The sequence below is a fragment of the Desmodus rotundus genome, chromosome 1 (assembly GCF_022682495.2).
Source record: "Desmodus rotundus isolate HL8 chromosome 1, HLdesRot8A.1, whole genome shotgun sequence".
NCBI classification, from domain to species: Eukaryota; Metazoa; Chordata; class Mammalia; order Chiroptera; family Phyllostomidae; genus Desmodus; species Desmodus rotundus.
In genome coordinates, this window is record NC_071387.1 from 98,395,345 (window position 1) to 98,412,163 (window position 16,819).

General features: G+C 56.8%; 1 protein-coding gene across 1 annotated transcript in view; it reads right to left on the reverse strand.

Annotated features, from left to right (window-relative positions):
- Positions 1-277: 277 nt before the first annotated feature.
- Positions 278-16,819, reverse strand: part of LMF1 (lipase maturation factor 1) — a 115,521-nt gene continuing 98,979 nt past the window's right edge. The window contains exons 6-10 of the mRNA XM_053927753.1: positions 12,020-12,203; positions 11,495-11,648; positions 11,040-11,223; positions 9,664-9,776; positions 278-9,111 (exon numbers count right to left, since the gene is read on the reverse strand). Of these exons, the coding sequence (XP_053783728.1) occupies positions 8,913-9,111; positions 9,664-9,776; positions 11,040-11,223; positions 11,495-11,648; positions 12,020-12,203 (834 nt within the window). The 3' untranslated portion in view covers positions 278-8,912. The remainder of the gene's footprint in view (positions 9,112-9,663; positions 9,777-11,039; positions 11,224-11,494; positions 11,649-12,019; positions 12,204-16,819) is intronic.

Consider the following 16,819-nt stretch of genomic DNA (forward strand, 5'->3'; position numbering starts at 1 on the left):
ACAAACTGAACGCCAGGGTGACCACCACCGGGTCAAGCATTTGAACCTCCCGGCCCTTGTGTGTTCCCAGCAGGACAAGGACCCTGGTCTGTAGCACCTCGGTCTGGCCCCGCACGTCGGGGTTAGCTGACACAGGGTGGTGTCCTGTAGCGCGCACTTCCGTACGTCTCGCCTTTTGCTCAGCTGCGCGTGTGGGACCCTCGCCCCATTTTCCACATGGTTGTAGGTCGGCGATTCTCTTGGCTCTAAGGTATTCCATCAAATAAGCACACGAACGTCGTTTGTCATCCTACTGTTTATTTTTTACATTTTCCCATTGTTTTTTAGAGAGTGAGGGAGAAAGGAAGTGAAGAGAGACATCGATTCAAGGAAGAAGCATCGATTGGTTGCCTCCCGTATGCTCCTGACTGGGGATTGAACCTGCAACCAAGATATGTGCCCTGATCGAGAGTTGAATCTGCAACCTTTCAGCTATGGGAGGGCGCTCCAACCAACCGAGCCACACTGGCCAGGGCTGTCTGTTCTACTCTTGATGAACTTGTGTGCTGTTTTTTGTCTCTTAGGAACAGGCTGCTGTGCACTTCAGCGCACGCCTCCTGGGGACATCTGTCGTGCTTGCATTGTGCACACAGCCAGGGGTGAGCCAGGTCCCCGCCACTCACAGCTGCAGTAGATGCTGCCACCTTAGACTTTGGCCCGCACCTCCACGGCCCCCTGCGTGGTCAACACTGGCGTTGCCAGCCTTACTTATTTCACCTGGAGTAGGGATACTTCAGCGTTTTTCTTCTGTTTTCAAATTCCACTTGATTACACTGTAGGTGGAGGGGGGCTGGTGCTGGCTTGTGCCCTGCACAGGGCCCGGTCATGCACACCCTGTCCAGCTCTGTGCTGAGTGACGGCGCTCTGGCAGCCCGAATCTGACTCAGCGGGAGTACTTCCGTCACAGCAGCTGCAAAAGCACACTACAGATCGGGGCTTCCTCCAGAGCCGGCTGAATTTACATAAAATAAAAGGTACCTGTGTTAAGTGTACCGCCTGGTGGTTTCTGACAAATGTGTACACCAAGGTACCTGCCGTGTGCAATAGACATACAGAACGTTTCCACCCCCCAACGACTTCCTTGTTCTAAGTCCCAGTCAATTCCTCCCAGCCTGGCCCCAGGTAACCACTGACTCGTTTTCTGTCACCGCAGTGGAGATGTCTCCCTCCCTAGAGTCCTGTCTAAATGCAGCCACATGGTGTGTAGTCCTTTGTCTCTGGATTCATCAGCGAAGCGTGTTTTCCAGGTCCGAGCGTGGTGGTGAGTGTCAGTCATTTGGTCTCTTTATGGTTAAGGCTTGGCAACACGGTGGAACCACCCACTCTCCTGCTGACGGACTCCGGGACTGCTCTGCTTCCCAGCTCTTACGAGGGAATCCACTACTAACATTACTCACAGGCCTCTGTGCTTTCGCCTCCCTTGAGGAGGTGGCGAGGGGAGAAATGGCTGGGCCAGGCGGTAGGTAGTACATGCTTAATGCTTTCAAAATGCCAAACCGTTTGCTCGTGTTGTGCCTTTTTCCATTCTGAGCAGTAGTGTGTGATGTTTCCTCCTCCGTTTTCTGAAAGTTCGTATACTTTTCTCCATTAAATTATGATGTCTCCATTAAATTTCACTTAGAACTCAAGCTGTGTTGGCCCGAAAACTTCTTTGTGAAGTTTGAAAGAACTCAATTTATTTAATTGTTATGGAACTATTTGGATTTTCTCTCTCTTCATGAGTCAGTTTTGATAACTCGTGTCTTTCATGAATTTTTTTTTTCCATGTCAAGTAGGATGTCAAATCTATTAGAGTAGTTGTTTACAATAGTCTTTCAGTACTGATAGGGTCTGTAGCGATGTTCCCTTTTCCCTTCTCGATCCTGGTAATTCGTGTTTCCTCTCCTTTTTGCTTGATCGTTGTAGCCAGAGGTTTACCCATTTTATCGATATATTCACAGAACCAGATTGAGTCTTGTTGACTTTGTTCTGTAATGTCTTGGCCTGGAAAGGCTCTGGTTTTATGCAAAGGCCTCATTGGGAGGTCCCGTGTCATCGGGACAAGGGGCCTCTTCCCTGCAGCCTGGGGTGTGCCACTCTGGCCTTCAGCTTCTTTTTTTGCACCAGCTTATTCCTTTTTTGTGCTACTATCCCCTTTCTTTTTCAGAAATTGACCTTACAATAAATTAACCATTGAAAAGTGAATAATCACGGGCATTTAGTACATCACAGTGTTGTATAAGCATCGCCTCTCTCCAGTTTCAAAATGCTTCATCGCCTCCAAAGCAGACCCTGTGCCCGTCAGCAGTCGCTCCCCTCTCTCCCCTCCCTCCAGCCTCTGGCGACCACTGATGGACTTACCTATCCTAGATACGTCATGCAAATGGAATCATATAACTGGCGACCTTTCATGTCTGGGGACATCTTTCAAGGTTTACCCACGTAGCATGTGCCAATACTTTATTCCTTCTTGTGGCTGAGTAATATTCCATTGCAAGGATAGATCACACTTTGCTTATCCATTCGTCTGTTGGTGGACATATGGGTTGTTTCCAACTTTCGGTTATTTATGAATAATGTCGCTGTGAAGAGTGTCTGCTCGTGTACACTTCCCATTTTTTAAACATACACCCTGCAGTGGAATTGCTGGATCAGGCGGTGATTTTGTTTAACTTTCTGAGGAACTGCCAGGCTGTTTTCCACCGCGGCCGCACCGTGTTGCATTTCCACCTGCAGTGCGCAAAGGTTCTAATTTCTCCGTTTTCCTGTCGGCACTTGTCATTCTCTATTAAAAACGTGATAGCTGTCCTGCTGCTCGAGCAGTGGTGTCTCACTGGGGTCTTCATATGCATCTCCCTAAGGGTGTTGAGCATCTTTTCATGTGCTTTTGGCCATTTGTATGTCTTCCTTGGAGAAATGACTATTCAAGTCCTTTCGAATTGGGGCGTTTGTCTTTTTGTTGCTTGGTTGTAAGAGTTCCTCGTATGTTGTGAACACTAGACTCTTCTCAGACACACGATGTGCAAATATTTTTTTCCATTCTTTTGGCTGTCTTTTCACCTTCTTTACAATGTTCTTAGATGCACAAAGGTTTTTAATTTTGATGAAATCCAATTTTTCTTTCGTTGTTCCTGCCCTTGGTGTTATATCTAAGAATCTGTTGCTAAACCCAAGGCCACAAAGATTACCTGTGCTTTCTCCGGAGTGTTTTAATAGCATTAGCTCTTATGTTTAGGTCTTTCATATCCATTCCAAACTAATTTGTTTTCTTTTTCTTTTACTGATTCAAGAGAGGGAGGGAGAAAGAGAGGGGGAGAAACATCGGCGTGCGAGAGGCAGACATCAGTCTGTCATCTCTCGCGCTCGCCCTGACTGCGCTCGACTGGGGACCGAGGCTGCAGCCCAGGCACGTGCCCTGACGGGGCATCGAACCCCGGACCTTTCAGTTTGGCGGGATGATGTCCAACTGAGCCACACTGACCGGGGCTTGAACTAATTTTTTAATACGGTGTGAGGTAAGGGTCCACCTTCATTCTTTAGTGTTTAGATCCATTTCCCCAGCACCATTCCATGAAAAGACTCCGTTCCCCATTGAAGTGTCTTGGGGCCCTTGTCAAAAGTCATCTGACCCTATGTGTGAGGGTTATTTCTAGGCTCCATTCTGTCCCATCGGTCTGTGTGTCTATGCTTATGCCAGTACCATGCTGCTCTGGCCATCGTAGCTTTTGCTGTTTTTACGTCAGGAAGCGTGAGTCCTTCAACTCTCTTTTTTTTTGAGATTGTTTTCATTACTTGAGGCCCTTGCAATTCCATATGAATTTTCAGATTGGCTTTCTGTTTCTACACAAAAGGCCGCTGGAATTTCGACAGAGGTTTTATTGACTTTGTAGGTCACTTTGAGTAGTGCTGTCAGCTTCCTATTATTAAGTCATCCAATCCGTGAACACAGGCGCCTCCCACCCATTTCGGTCTTTAACTTCTTTCTGCAGTGTTTGTAGTTTTTAGTGTACAAGTCTTGCTCTTTCACCTCTTGGGTTAGATTTATTCCTAGATGTTCTATTCTTTTGGATGTCATTGTGAATGCAATTGTTTCGTTAGTGTCTTTCCGATTGTTCACTGTTAGTGTGTAGAAACACACCTGGCTGTTGTGTGTTGCCCTTGCACCCTGCAGTTTTGCTGAGTTAGTGTATTGATACAGCAGTGGATTTGCAGACCGCTGGTTTCCTGCGCAGCCACGCACGGCTTGGTGTTTTGGTCAACGACGGACCGCATACACAACAGTGGCCTTGGAACCTCGCAGTGGGGCTGAAAAGTTCCCGTCAGCTGGTGATGTCACAGCACAATGCAGTACTCGGGGTCAGTGGTGACGCCGGTGTGAACAAACCTGTGATGACAGGCATGCAGAGTATGGCGGATCCAGTGATATCAAGCACATAATTCTTCCCAGTAATGACTCTGTTACTGGCTTATGTGTTTGTTATGCTATATATTTTATCATTATTTTAGAGTTCTTTTTCAACTTTGAAAATAAAAAGTTGGCTGGAACACAGTACATTGTGTCACGCCGGTGGCAGCGGCCTCTCACATCTGGGTTTGCCGGTCTCTTGACTGCACCATTTTCTCTTGAGCTCGATTCCACCCCCGGTTGTCTCGTGTAGCAACATGTTACATGTCTGTAGCCTAGAGCAGCGGGTCCTGCCGCAGGGCCCGGATGTGTAGCCAGCTAAGCCACGTGCGTTTGTCCACGTAACAACACACAAAATCGCCCAGCACTCGTTTCTCAGAAAGCATCCCCGTTGTGAAGCGGTACATCCCTGTGCACAGCGTCGCGTCCTCTGAGAATGGAGACAGTTTTACTTCGGGTGAATAGCAGCGGTGAAAGAAGGTCCCCTTGCCTTGGTCCTGAGTGTGTGAGCCATGGACTCCTCATGAGCGCCTTTTATTGTGTGACGGGGCGTTGGGTTTTGTCGAGGGCTTTTCCGTGTCAGGCGCGGTGGCATGTCCCGCGTTGTTAATGCAGTGCGGGAACCTTCTGGCAGGCTGTTAGACTGCTTCGCCAGCCCTTCTGTTGAGGACTTTTCGCATTTATCGTCATAAAGCATGCTGGTGTCTCTGTCTGGATAAACAGGGCACACGAGCCTCATAGGATGAGTTAGGAAGTGTTTCTGAAAGAGCTGGAGAAGGATTGGTGTTAATTCTGTAAACTCTTGGTAAAATTCAGTAATGAAGCCTTCTGGTCCAGTATTTTTCTCTGCCGGGAGGTTTTTGATTACTGATTCAATCTCTTTGTTATAGACCCTTTCAATTTTTTTACTTTTCCCCAAGTCACCTTCAGCAGTTCGCCTGTCTCTAGGAATTTGCCCATTTCACTAGGTTATCTCACCTGTTTGCATGTCATTGACCGTAGTGCTCTGTAATATTTTTATTTCTGTGAGGTTGAGAGTAATGCCCTACTTTTTAAAATTTCAGTTGTTTGCTCTGACCAGTGTGGCTCAGTTGGTTGGGCATTGTAACACAAAGCGAAAGGTTACTAGTTCGATTCCCGGTCAGGGCACATGCCTGGGTTGCAGGCCTGGTCCCTGGTTGGCATGCGTGTGAGAGGCAACTGATCGATGTTTCTCCCACACATCTGTTTTTTCATTTCTCTCCCTTCCTTCCCCTTTCTCTAAAAATAAAATCTTAAAAAATTTTAGTTATTTGCATCTCTGTCAGTCAAGCCAAAGGTTTGCCAATTTCATTGATTAGGAGTTTTGAAGGTTGATTTGCTGATGCACTGAGTTCCACTGTACCTAGTGGCTTTGGAACTGGACCCCTGAGGACGACTGTCTCGTCTGAGCGGGGCTGAGGGGAGCATGTGCATGGCCCCAGCAGGCGCCAAAATGCACCTAATCGTCTTTGAGTGAGTGAAAACCATCGCAGCAGCTAAGACGCTGAAAGCCCCTTTGGCGTGATGAAGGCTCGCAGACACCCCGCCTCTTGTGCAACGGGAGTCCCACCTGGACTGGGCCCCGGGCTAAGCCACTGCTCTGGACGGGGCCCACGGCCAAGCCCAGCAGGTCATGCAGCATAGCCACTGTCCGGTGGAGGGTGCCTCGGGGTCTAGGGTCCCAAGTCTCATGTTCCCGGGACAAAGCAGCGGCACAGGCGGTCCAACACAGGCATGTTCACCTGAGTTTGGTGCGCATCCACTTCCCAACAGACGCTGTGCTTCCTGTCAGGTAGGGCAGAGGGATCTTACCCACAGGCGCCTGCATTCCAGGAGGGTGATTTTGGGAGGAGAAAGGGAGGGGGGAAGAATGCACCCCCATTCTCCCAGACTCGGCTGTTTGGAGGAAAGGTGAGCTAATGCCCCCTGCCTCATGTCCCAGAACACCCCCTCTGCTCTAGAAGTTTCCCTAGGGCTAAGAAACAGCATTCTCATGGGGCTGGAGCGAGTACAACGTCAGGAGGACCAGATGAACAGTGTTCGGGCCTTCTTCCGTCATCAGGTGGACGGGTTACCCAGCAAACCTGTATTGGGTGCCACTTGGCACTGGGGTGCCAGGCGAAGATCCCCACCAGCCTAGAGCATGACTAGCAGCAGCCTGGGGTCCAGCGAGGGTAGGGTGAGGCAGCCCTGAGGGGTGCAGGCCCCCAAGGCTTGGCTGCTGGTGGGTGTGAGGAATGGAGAGGGTGCAGGGTGTGGATGAGGTAGGGGCAGTGACCCCAGGTTTGTGCTGAGGGAGGCTCCTGAGGGAGGGTTCAGGCTGACATGCTTCGATGGGAGGGCGTGGCCTCAGGAGAGAGTCCAAAGACTGCTAACAGATTAGGGGGTGTGGGGGGACACCTAAGCCTCTGGGAGGAGAGGCTGTGGGAGAAACAGGCCTGCTGGGTCCTCCTGTGTTGGAAGGTGGAGCCTCACTCTGGCCACTGCGCCCTCACAACCTGGCCCTGGAGTGGCCTGTGATGCCCAGGTGAGTAGATGCTTGTCTTGTCCCAAGACGGGGACGGGTCTGTTTGGTTCCCGAGGGCTCCTGAGCCAAGGGGCCGCCTGTGATGCTGCTGCTGGCTCTGGCCCTGACCGCTGGCCTAACCATCCCCTCCTGTGAGTGTCGTAGGGGGCCCTGGAGGCTTTGGGGACAAGGATGGATGGAGACACAGAGTTTAGTCAATGATGCTGGGTCATAGTGGCCTCCCCTGTCCAGCCCCGGGTGGCAGTGAGCCCAGGGCAGAGTGAGAGGATGGCGGGGCCATCATAGCTCCTGGCAGGGAGGCACCTGAGGTTCTGGGCAGGGGTGTGGAGCCCCACTGGAGCCAAGGTACAGGGTGTCTTCAGGCCCTCTGGCGCCCCCACCCATTGGCAGAGCCCCCAGCAGGGGCTGCCCAGGTGGTGGCTGGCGGTTGGCGGCCACAGGCAGCCCCGCTGGCCCCAGGCTCTGTGTCTGCGGCCCGGCCTGCCCTGCCACAGACACAGGGCGCCTGTTCCCTGCAAGCAGGGGCACGGCCTCTCTGTTGGTGCCTGGGCTGGACCCCCCGCCCCCCCCGCCGGGCAGGAGGGGGTCTGCTCCACACAGACTTGCATTTGTACCCACCTCTCTGGAGCCCTCTGCTGTATGGCCAGGTTCCCTGGACCGTCAGGGCTGGGGCAGCAGGAAGGGGTGGGTGGCCATCCGCACTGGCACTTGCCAGGCCAGGGGAGAAGGGAGGGCTGCCTGACACCCCTGGCCTGCTGTGCCCTGGGCGGGGCTGGATCCAACCCCCTCAGGACCTCTCAGCCCGGCTGACCAGCGTTAGAGTGGTGCCGTGGGTGCTTGGCTGGTCTGGTGGGACACCACCCCGTCACTCACAACTCCCGTCAGGCAGTGAGGATTCGGGGCTGCACCCCAGATCTCATTGGGGCCCCTGGCTCGCCAAGCAAAAAGTAATTAATGCAGCTTAATTTCTGACAAGTGGGCCTCAGAACTGGCACCCCAGCATCCAGGCTGAGGCTGAGCACTCTGCTGTCCCCTCACCCAGCAGGCCAGGGAGCAGGAGGCTCCATAGTGTGTGACTGGGGGACCTGGCCACATAGAAGCATGGGGGGGCACTTTGCTCAGGGTCTGGTGGGGGCGGCCCACCCAAGGGGGGCACAAGTAGCATCTGGACGCTGGTCACTGGGGAGGAAAGCAGGGCCCAGGCCAGCCTGCAGGGGTGTGTGCGGGGTTTGTGGGGGTCCTGAGGAGGGAGTGGGCACAGGGGAGACTGGGAGCCTTGGCTTCTCCCAGTCTCAGTCCCTCTCGTGGATGTGTGGAGGAGAGGCAGGGACTGAGGTATTCCTCATGGCCACACCAGGCACATAGCAGGGGTGTGCTGTTGAGGAGTAAGGGCCTGGCTGTGGACCCCGTGGGCACCCCCCATTCCCAGCCAGGCCAAGGCCAATGGGAGGAACCGAGGCTCTGTGTAATGGGTGCTGAGGGTCCCAGATCAACCAGAGCTCTCTTGGGACACCCTGGTCCCACCTAGGGGGGCCTGGTGACATGGGAGATGACTAGGGGTGTGGTGGGAAAGGGGGCTTTCTGAGTTGCTTGGGATCAATTGTGGGAGATGAGAAAAACAAGCCCTGGCTGGTGTGGCTCAGTGGATTGAGTGCTGGCCTGCGAACCAAAGGGTCACCAGTTCCATTCCCAGTCAGGGCACATGCCCGGGTTGCTGGCCGGGTCCCCAGTAGGGGGGGCGTGTGAGAGGCAACCACACATTGATGTTTCTCTCCCTTTCTCCCTCCCTTCCCCTCTCTAACAAATAAATAAATAAAATCTTTAAAAAAATAAAGCAGATGGCCACTCAGGATGCCAGCAGACCCCTCTTCCTGGTTTGCTCTCCTGGACGTCAGAGTGCAGGCAGTGGTGCTGGGTGCCGACGTCTTCCCACTTTATTGCTCAGGGCACAGGGCCCGGGCCCCTCTGTTCCAGTTCTGGGTACGGCCACTCCCGCGATCTAAAGTAGTCCTTCAGGTCCCGGAGGCTGAGCGGAGGGAAGTAGGGGCCGATCCTCTTCCGGATCCACCACTTGCCATCTGCAGCGTGCAGGCCCCCGGGGCGGCTGAACTTGTACCTGTAATGCTCTCCCCTGACCCACCTGCAGGGAGGGTGGGTGTCAGTCTGCAGCCCCTGCCCAGAGCAGCAGCCTCTGCCTGCTGAGGCCTGGCTTCTCAGGGGGCCCCAGGCTCAGGGTCCCAGGTTTGCACTCCAGGAGGGGCTGTGTGTCTGTCCAGGCACTTCTAGGGGCGGGGTGGAGAGAGGCTGCTCAGGGGGGCCCATGAGGAGCCCCCACCACAACCAGGCCCTGGACCCGGTGACACGGGGCAGCAGGACTCCAGAAAAGGAGGCCCCGTGGTGTCTACCTCAAGGAAGGGTGAGTGCTCAGCGGCAGGCTCCCAGAGCCCAGCCGGCCTGGAGGCCAGGCCTTGCTGTAGGCGGCCCGCCCCTCCCCCAGAAGCCCGTGTCCTTTCAGCAGGTGGGCGGTGCTTGCGAAAGGGGGTCAACTGAGGGCCTGTGGACCTTTGCACCCCAGCACGTTTCCTGGAGATGGGGGCCTGGCCCCCGGAGCACGTTCTGCATCTGGGGAAGCAGCCCTGAGAGGCAGCTGAGGCCAGTGTTGGTGGGGTCCCATGTGGGAGAAGAATCTTACCTGGGGGGGGCCCTGTCCGCAAAGGGGTTAAGGGCCATTAGGGACAGAGCCTCAGCATCATTGGCCAGGAGCTTGCCTGCCAGGTGGATGATCCACTCTTGGTGCTCGTAGGTCTGGGGGCAAGAAGAAGAGGGGTGCTTGGGCCACCGCCCCTGGGTTGGCGCTGGGCGCCCTCAGGATGAAGCCACAAGCCTGAGCCCTGCTGTGGGCAGGAGCTGTCAGGGTGTGGCCCCCCAGGGCCGGTAGGAGAGGGTGTGCTCTCTGCTTGCTCCCTCCAGAGGGCGCTGCCGCGTCACTCCCTACCGCAGTCTGTAGTCTGTGTGTGTGGGACCAAAGTGTGGTCAGTGGGCTGCCCCATTACTGTGGTTTGGATTCCCCTCCGGAGGGGCTGCCAGCTTCCATTCTCATCTGTCGGCCAGATATCCACGTGAACCGTTCACTGGCCCCATAGTCCTGTCCTTGGGTAGCTAGGAAGCAGCAGGCACAGGGCCCAGCCATGCCAGCTCACCTCTTGGCTTTGTCACCTAGCAGCCCCGGGCTCTCAGGCAAGCGACGGAGCCTTCCTGAGGCTGTCACAATGGGTGAGATGGGTCGGGGGAGACGCAGCACCTCCAGGCTCTCTGTGGCCCAAGCTACCGCTCTGTGAGTGCCAGCTGCCCTAGCATCGGTCCGCCTGGTCTTGTCATTTCTGGTAGAGGCCTTTGAGAGGCTGACTGTGGTGCCTGGTCCTCTGCAAGGGTACCTGAGGGTGGCCCCTGGGGACATGTGCCCGCGGAGAGCCACTGCTGTCCAGAGGTAGAGCCTGTGTGTGTGGCAGAGCACAGGGCAAGACCTGGAAGAGAGCCCGGCCTTGGAGCCCCCCGCCCTAGCCAGGTGTTTGCCCGGGTCTAGGCTGCTCCAGGAGTGAGACCAGCCCTTGGGGCGGTGGGGCCCTGGGGGACTGCTGTCACAGGCTGCTGCCTGGCCCTGGATCGCAGGCTGCATGTCCTAGTTTGTTCCTCAGTGGCTGGGCAGCGAAGTGAGTTCTGCCTCGAGGGCTGGGGCCAGGAGCTGCCTTGCAACTGATGCCCCGTTAGCCCGACCTTCTGTCCTCTGGGCCCAGGTGTGTTGCGTGAGGCTGGTCACAGTGGGGGCTGAACCAGCACCCATGGCCGAGTGCTGTGTACGCTGCAATGTTGTGTCCAGGGGGGTCTGATCTCACCCCCACCTGCCTCTCCCACCGGCCCTGTGGGAGGTGTTTCCGGGGCCCCAGGTGTCCCTCCTGCGGTGCCACAGCCTTGGGGATGCTGGAGTGACTAGAGCCTGAGTCCACCGTGAGCACCCAGATGTGCGGGCTTGTGGGGGACGGTGGGGCAGGAGGAGGAGAGGGCCCTTACCTGGAAGGCTGCGAACCACATGAGCCAGTCGAGGCGGTGGTGGTAGGGGGAGATGAGGCATGGCCGTCTCCTCAGGTCGCCTGGCTTGCACTTGAACTCGTAGTCCTCCCACACGGTGTCCGGTGCGCTGGCGTTGGGGCTGGCCGTGCCCTGCAGGATGACCTCTGTCCGCTCCCTGGTGATGCTGCCGAGGAGACAGTCAGTGTGGGCCGGGCCCTGGGTGATCACGGAGGGGCGGCGGCACATTTCCACCCCGCTCCCCACCCTGGTCAGATCGGGGTGAGGCTGCAGCTGTGGCTATGGGTGGAGCAGGAGCAGGGTGGGGCTGGCCCTGGGGGTGGACCAACACTGCCCACCCAGCTGGTCAGGGCCGGGTCTCCCACGTGGTGAACAAGGAAAGACCACACCCAGGCTGGAGTCAGCCGAGATGGGAACCCCTGGGTGATGTGGAGTACCTTCCAAAGGCTCCGTAAGTGTTGACGATTCTGAGGGGGTTGAAGGAGCTGTTCATGACCTGCTTGGGGCTCAGCAAGTTGAGGACCACGGGGATGCTGAGCCAGGCGACCAGGATGCCCAGTGCCAGGTTGGCCGCCTGTCGCACCATCCAGCCTGGGCCCGGAGACAGAGAGCAGGTTGGTGAGCTTCTGCACCCGGGCCCAGACCCCAACCACAGGGAGGGGCTGAAGCCTCAGCTGGCCCCCCAGACCTTGGTCTCTGTCTGGGCCCTCTGGGCTCACAGAGGCTGAGGGCAGTACACGGCCCCCCGCTTGGGATTCTGGAAAGGGGCCTCCACACACAACCTCCATTTCCCCCCAGCGAAGGACACCTCCTGAGGCTGATGTGGAAACTGAGTCATGACACCTGCCCCCATGGGGAGGGCCTGGTTATCACTAGATAAGAATGGACCAGCACCTCCAGGGACCAGCTGTCTTGGGTCCGGGAATAATGGCCTGTGCTCACGTCCCCGGGTATGCACCTACCGAGTGTCAGCCTAGGCCGGGCCTCCCGGGCTTCCTCCTTCTGCATCTTCAGGACTTGGTCCTTGAGGCCGCCAGGCCCAGAGGGAAATAAGAACCCTATGGATGCGTCATCGAAGCAGGCGACACTGGGGACAATGGTCAGCCAGTTGAGGAAGCTCAGGTTCCCGCTAACAATGAGGACCACCTGAGGGACAGAGCAGAGGATAGCTGCCCCACCCAAAACTCGGGGCTTGGGGTGCTCCTGCGGTGGCAGCCTGGCTGTCCCCTCCAGCTGCCTGTGCTCCGCCCACTCCACCACCACACAGCAACTCAGCCGTGGCTCACACACCCCGCACTCAGGGCTGCTGGGGCTGAGGGTTTCCAGTTTCTCCCCAGAGGCACACCGGGGGTGTGTGTGCCGTTGCCTGAGGGACGGGGCAGCAGGAGGCCATGGCCCAGGCTGCACACCTGTCCTTCCTAGACGTCTGCCCCAAGGATGTGCCCTGCATGATCTTGAAGGCAGATTCTTCCCAGAGCCTCCAGTGAGGCTCCACCTGCTGACACCTCGATTCCAGCCTCTGAAACTCTGAGACCGCAGCCAAGGCCGCCCCGGTTTCTGACCTGAAGAACTGTGGGGTAGCAAGTGTGTGCTGTTTGACGCTGAGGTGTGTGTTGTGGCAGTTGTTACGGTGGTTAGTGATCGATACAGGCCCAGGTAGGACCCTGTGGCATGTGCCCCTCCCCTGGGAAGGGGCTCTCCCACCATAGGTGGGAGGTGGGCGGGCTTCCGCTGCTCCCCCTAACAATGGCGGTGCACTTGCCTGTCTGTCTGCTGCCCTGTCCCCCACACCCTAGTGCCCACGTATGAGGCTGCCCCAGGTCTGGCATCCACTGGGTGGGCGCGGCAGGTTTCTGGCAACCTATGCGTGTGGAGCTACGCTCGGATGTGGCTCAGATGGAGCCCACCTCCTTGTACTTCCTCCGGGGCCACAGGGACGGGCCAGTCCAGGGCTGTCTGTGGGCAGCTCTCTGGGAGGCCAGTTACTGCCGGTAGAGCCGCCCCAGCTGCTTCTGGGGCGGGGTCCGGGGTGTGGCTAGATGACACAAGGCCCAAGACGCCCAAACGTGCCTGGTGAGAAACTGGCATGTCCCCCAATTCCCACTGAAAATGGTGACCAGGGAGGTGAAGCTGCCGTGTCTGGACCCACCGGGTCATTGCTGTGGCACCGGTGCTAACGTGGTCATCCAGAGAGGTTTCCAATGAGGATCGTCCCCAAAGGGACGCGGCTCCTGGCCATCACTGAGGCTGTGGACGGGAGCGAGGCGGACAGCTCTGGGTTCCCCACATGCCCAGCCTGTCTCAGAGGACTGCGTGCTGCAGCGGCCTCCAGCCAGAAGTCTGGGAAGTTCCTTCTGGCCGGGCACAGTTTGTAAATTGCCTTAGAGACTCAAGAATGGCGCCTTTGGCCTGATTATGCCCTGTTGCCGGGTGAGGGAAACAGGGAGTGAATGGTCCTCCCCTGAGGGGAGGGGAGGCCTCTGGGTTCACAGCCTATCCTCGTGCCCCAGACAGAGGCCTCTGCTCTCCAAGCCCCCAGGGACCCACAGGGCCTGCCGAGCATAGAGCTTCCTCGGTGAGGAGGACTCCAAATGACCACAGCGATGACAGGCTGGGAGGTGGGGAGGCCTCAGGCCCCCCTGGCCTGTGAGTTCGGGTGCAGCCTGGGACACAAACCCACACCTCTGGAAAGCCCAGCCTGCAAGGGTGGCAGCTCGGTAAGAGCAGGTCTGACTGTGGTGGCAGGAGGTCCCGGACCACCAGGGACGCCCGCAGGCCCGGCCAATGCCCCTGGAATGCAAGCTCCCTGGGGACCATGCGTGTCCTGGAATGCAGGGTAGCGGGGCAGGCGGTGGGGGCTGGAGGCGGGGGAGGAGGGACCTGACCGCAGCACACACTCTCACGGTGCAAACGGGACCCGCAGACACCACAGGGATGGGAGCCAGAGTGACCAACGTGGCATGGGCATGGGCGTCTCCCCTCTTCCTTTTTAGGTCAATTTTATTGACGTGAGTGATACATTGCACCCATTTTTAGCACACACAGTTCAATGGCTTTTGACACCTTCACTTCTGTGTGAATCACCACAGAAGCCAGGACCTCCACCCCCGGGAAAGCTTCCTGGGGCCTGTGTGTGCCAACCCCCTCCCCCCACCCTGAAGTCTCCGAACTGACTGCTGTCGCATCCCGTTACTCTGCCTGTTCCAGAGCTTGGTCCCCGGGCTCAGCTCCAGGCCGAGACCTGCACTCCCCGGCCTCAGGGCCTCCCACCCCCCGCAGGGCGACACAGGCCAGTGTCCGCCTGTCCTGTGGTGAGTGTCGGGTACCCGCAGGACTTGACTACCATGAGTCAAGTTTACTTGAATATTTACGCGGAGGCGCTGACTAGCAGCCTGGACGCCTTCCGCCCTCTGTCCGGGACTGTGAGCAGAGCTTGCTGGTTTTACCTGGGGCTCCCTGTCAGCAGCGGCCTTGGGGGTCTCTTCCTGTGCTGCTGAGCTCCACGTGTTTTCTGAGAAGCGCTTGTTCAATCTTCTTCCCGTTAAAAAAAGCCGAACAACTGGCTGATTCCCTGGGTCGTGAGAGTTCTTTGTCCGACGTGTGTACTGTGATTATGTTCTGCCTGCCGGTGGACCGCTCTTTCGTTTTTGTTACAGTATCTTTGGAAAAGATGAACTTTTAGTTTTTTGTGAAGTCCAAGTTACCAATTCTTTCAAATCTAAGAAACCTTTGCCCACCCCAAGGTCATAAAGACCTTCTTCTGAAAGGCTGTAGGTGGAGCTCTGATCCATCTGGGTGACTGTTCCACGCGCAGCATGAGGTGAGGCTGAGAACTCCTCTCTCCTTGTGGACTCGGTATGGAGTCCATCAGGACGGCTCCCTCGCAGGCCAGGAGCCAGCTCAGGAGGAGAGAAAGGTGTGAGGGCGAACGGGACCAGGCCTGCAGGAGTACCAAGTGCAGGGAAGAGCAGAAAGGTGGCCACGCCTTCCAGGAGCAGCGGAGGAGCTGGAGCAAGCGGGAAGGGTCAGGAGTCTGGGATGACTGGGCTACTGAGGGCATGGGGAGGGCCCATGGGGGCCGCGGTTGAAGTGTTTGCAGGGAAATGAGTGCCTTGGGCCAGGGCCTCTGAAAAGAGAAAACAGGAGCCTGGAGCTGGAGGAGGAGCCGTGTAGGCCAGGGACCCACACACCAAACGAGGGGAAGACAGGCGCGGAAGCGGAGAAGCAGAACGTGCGCATCTGTCACGTGAGGAGAACGGCCAGATGGACACTCTCCAGAAGGAGAAAAAGATGAAACAAGGGCAAGTAAACAGAACCCACGATGAAAATGGTGACGTCACCACAGAAACAGGACGAGTAAAAGGGATCGTCATGAAGTTCGACATGTAAATACATCTGCCCGCCTAACCAAGTGCGCACATTTCTGAAAGAAACGAGACCGTAACTAGCCAGCAGCCACTGCGCAGGCAGAGCCTCGAGTCCCCACCAGGCAACTTCACAGGTGTGTCTACGGAGCCCGGACAGCGGGCGGCCCAGGTGGCACTGTCATTGCAGAAACACGCAGAGAGGGGAGCAGCCCGGGAAGGCGGTGAGGTGACAGGTGCAGGGGGAGGGGCTGCCCTACCTTCCCCAGGGGTGTGTCCTCTTTTTTTTTTTTTTTAAATTTTTTTTTATTGTTATTCAATTACAGTTGTATGCCTTTTCTCCCCGTCCCTCCACCCCACCCCAGCTGAACCCATCTCCCTCCCCCATCTCCACCCTCCCCCTTGGTTTTGTCCATGTGTCCTTTATAGTAGTTCCTGTAATCCCCTCTACCCACGGGGTGTGTCCTCTTGACGGGCAGGGATCCGCCATCTCCGTGTGGCCCAGCCCCTGGCCCAGCCCCTGTCACCTCAGCTCTTCTCCAAGGCTGAGCAAAACTCAGCCGATGCCCTAGACCCGTAATTGCTGGATTTTAATTAAAGCTGGTCTTGATCCCAGCAGTCGGCAGTTGGGAGGAATGCGAGGTCACAGATGCCAGCCTAATGAGGGTGTGCGGGAGGAGCCAGCCTTTCGGGGGGTCAGGCCAGCTTTGCGGATCCTGACGGAGTTTTATGATGTATGACATGAGAGGCTGTGGGTTCACGGCTCTCACCGGATTAACTTGGGAAACTAGTTTTCTTGGCTATGAGCCCAAAATAATTATTTCTTACTCTTCTCTGTCTACGATGTTAACAGACACATGCCGAGCACAGCCCAGCCGGTACAGCTCGGGCCGGCAGTCTCTCCCACCAGCCCCTCCTGGCCCGTCAGGGTCCCCACACCTCAGGTCTGTGCTAACAGGGCTGCGGTGGGCAGACGGGCTTCTTCCTGAAGGCTCTGGACCGCCACTGGCCCCCGATGGCCTGGGCGAGGGGGCCTGGGCTGTGTGGCCCTTGCAGGAGCTGGGGTGCTGACAGGTGGGGCGGGTCAGAGCCCCACTCCCCAGCCCCCTCTTCCATGACGGGGAGGGTGTGGGGCTGGCGACCCAGCCCTTTGGGGCGCGATGGCGGGATGCACGGAGTCCTGCGGCCCCTCCAGTTCCAGCCTCTTTCACGTTCCCTTCCTGGTTGGTCTGGGCCAAACCTGACGGGACGGGAGCATCCCTCTTCCTGCTCCCCATCCTGTGGGTCTGACCTCTGGTTTTCATCTCCCTAGACCTCTGTGCCCGCTTGGCTCCTCAGTCTTTCAGCTGTGACAGTGACTTGCAGGGATGATATCACAGAAGCTCAGCTGCTCTGCTG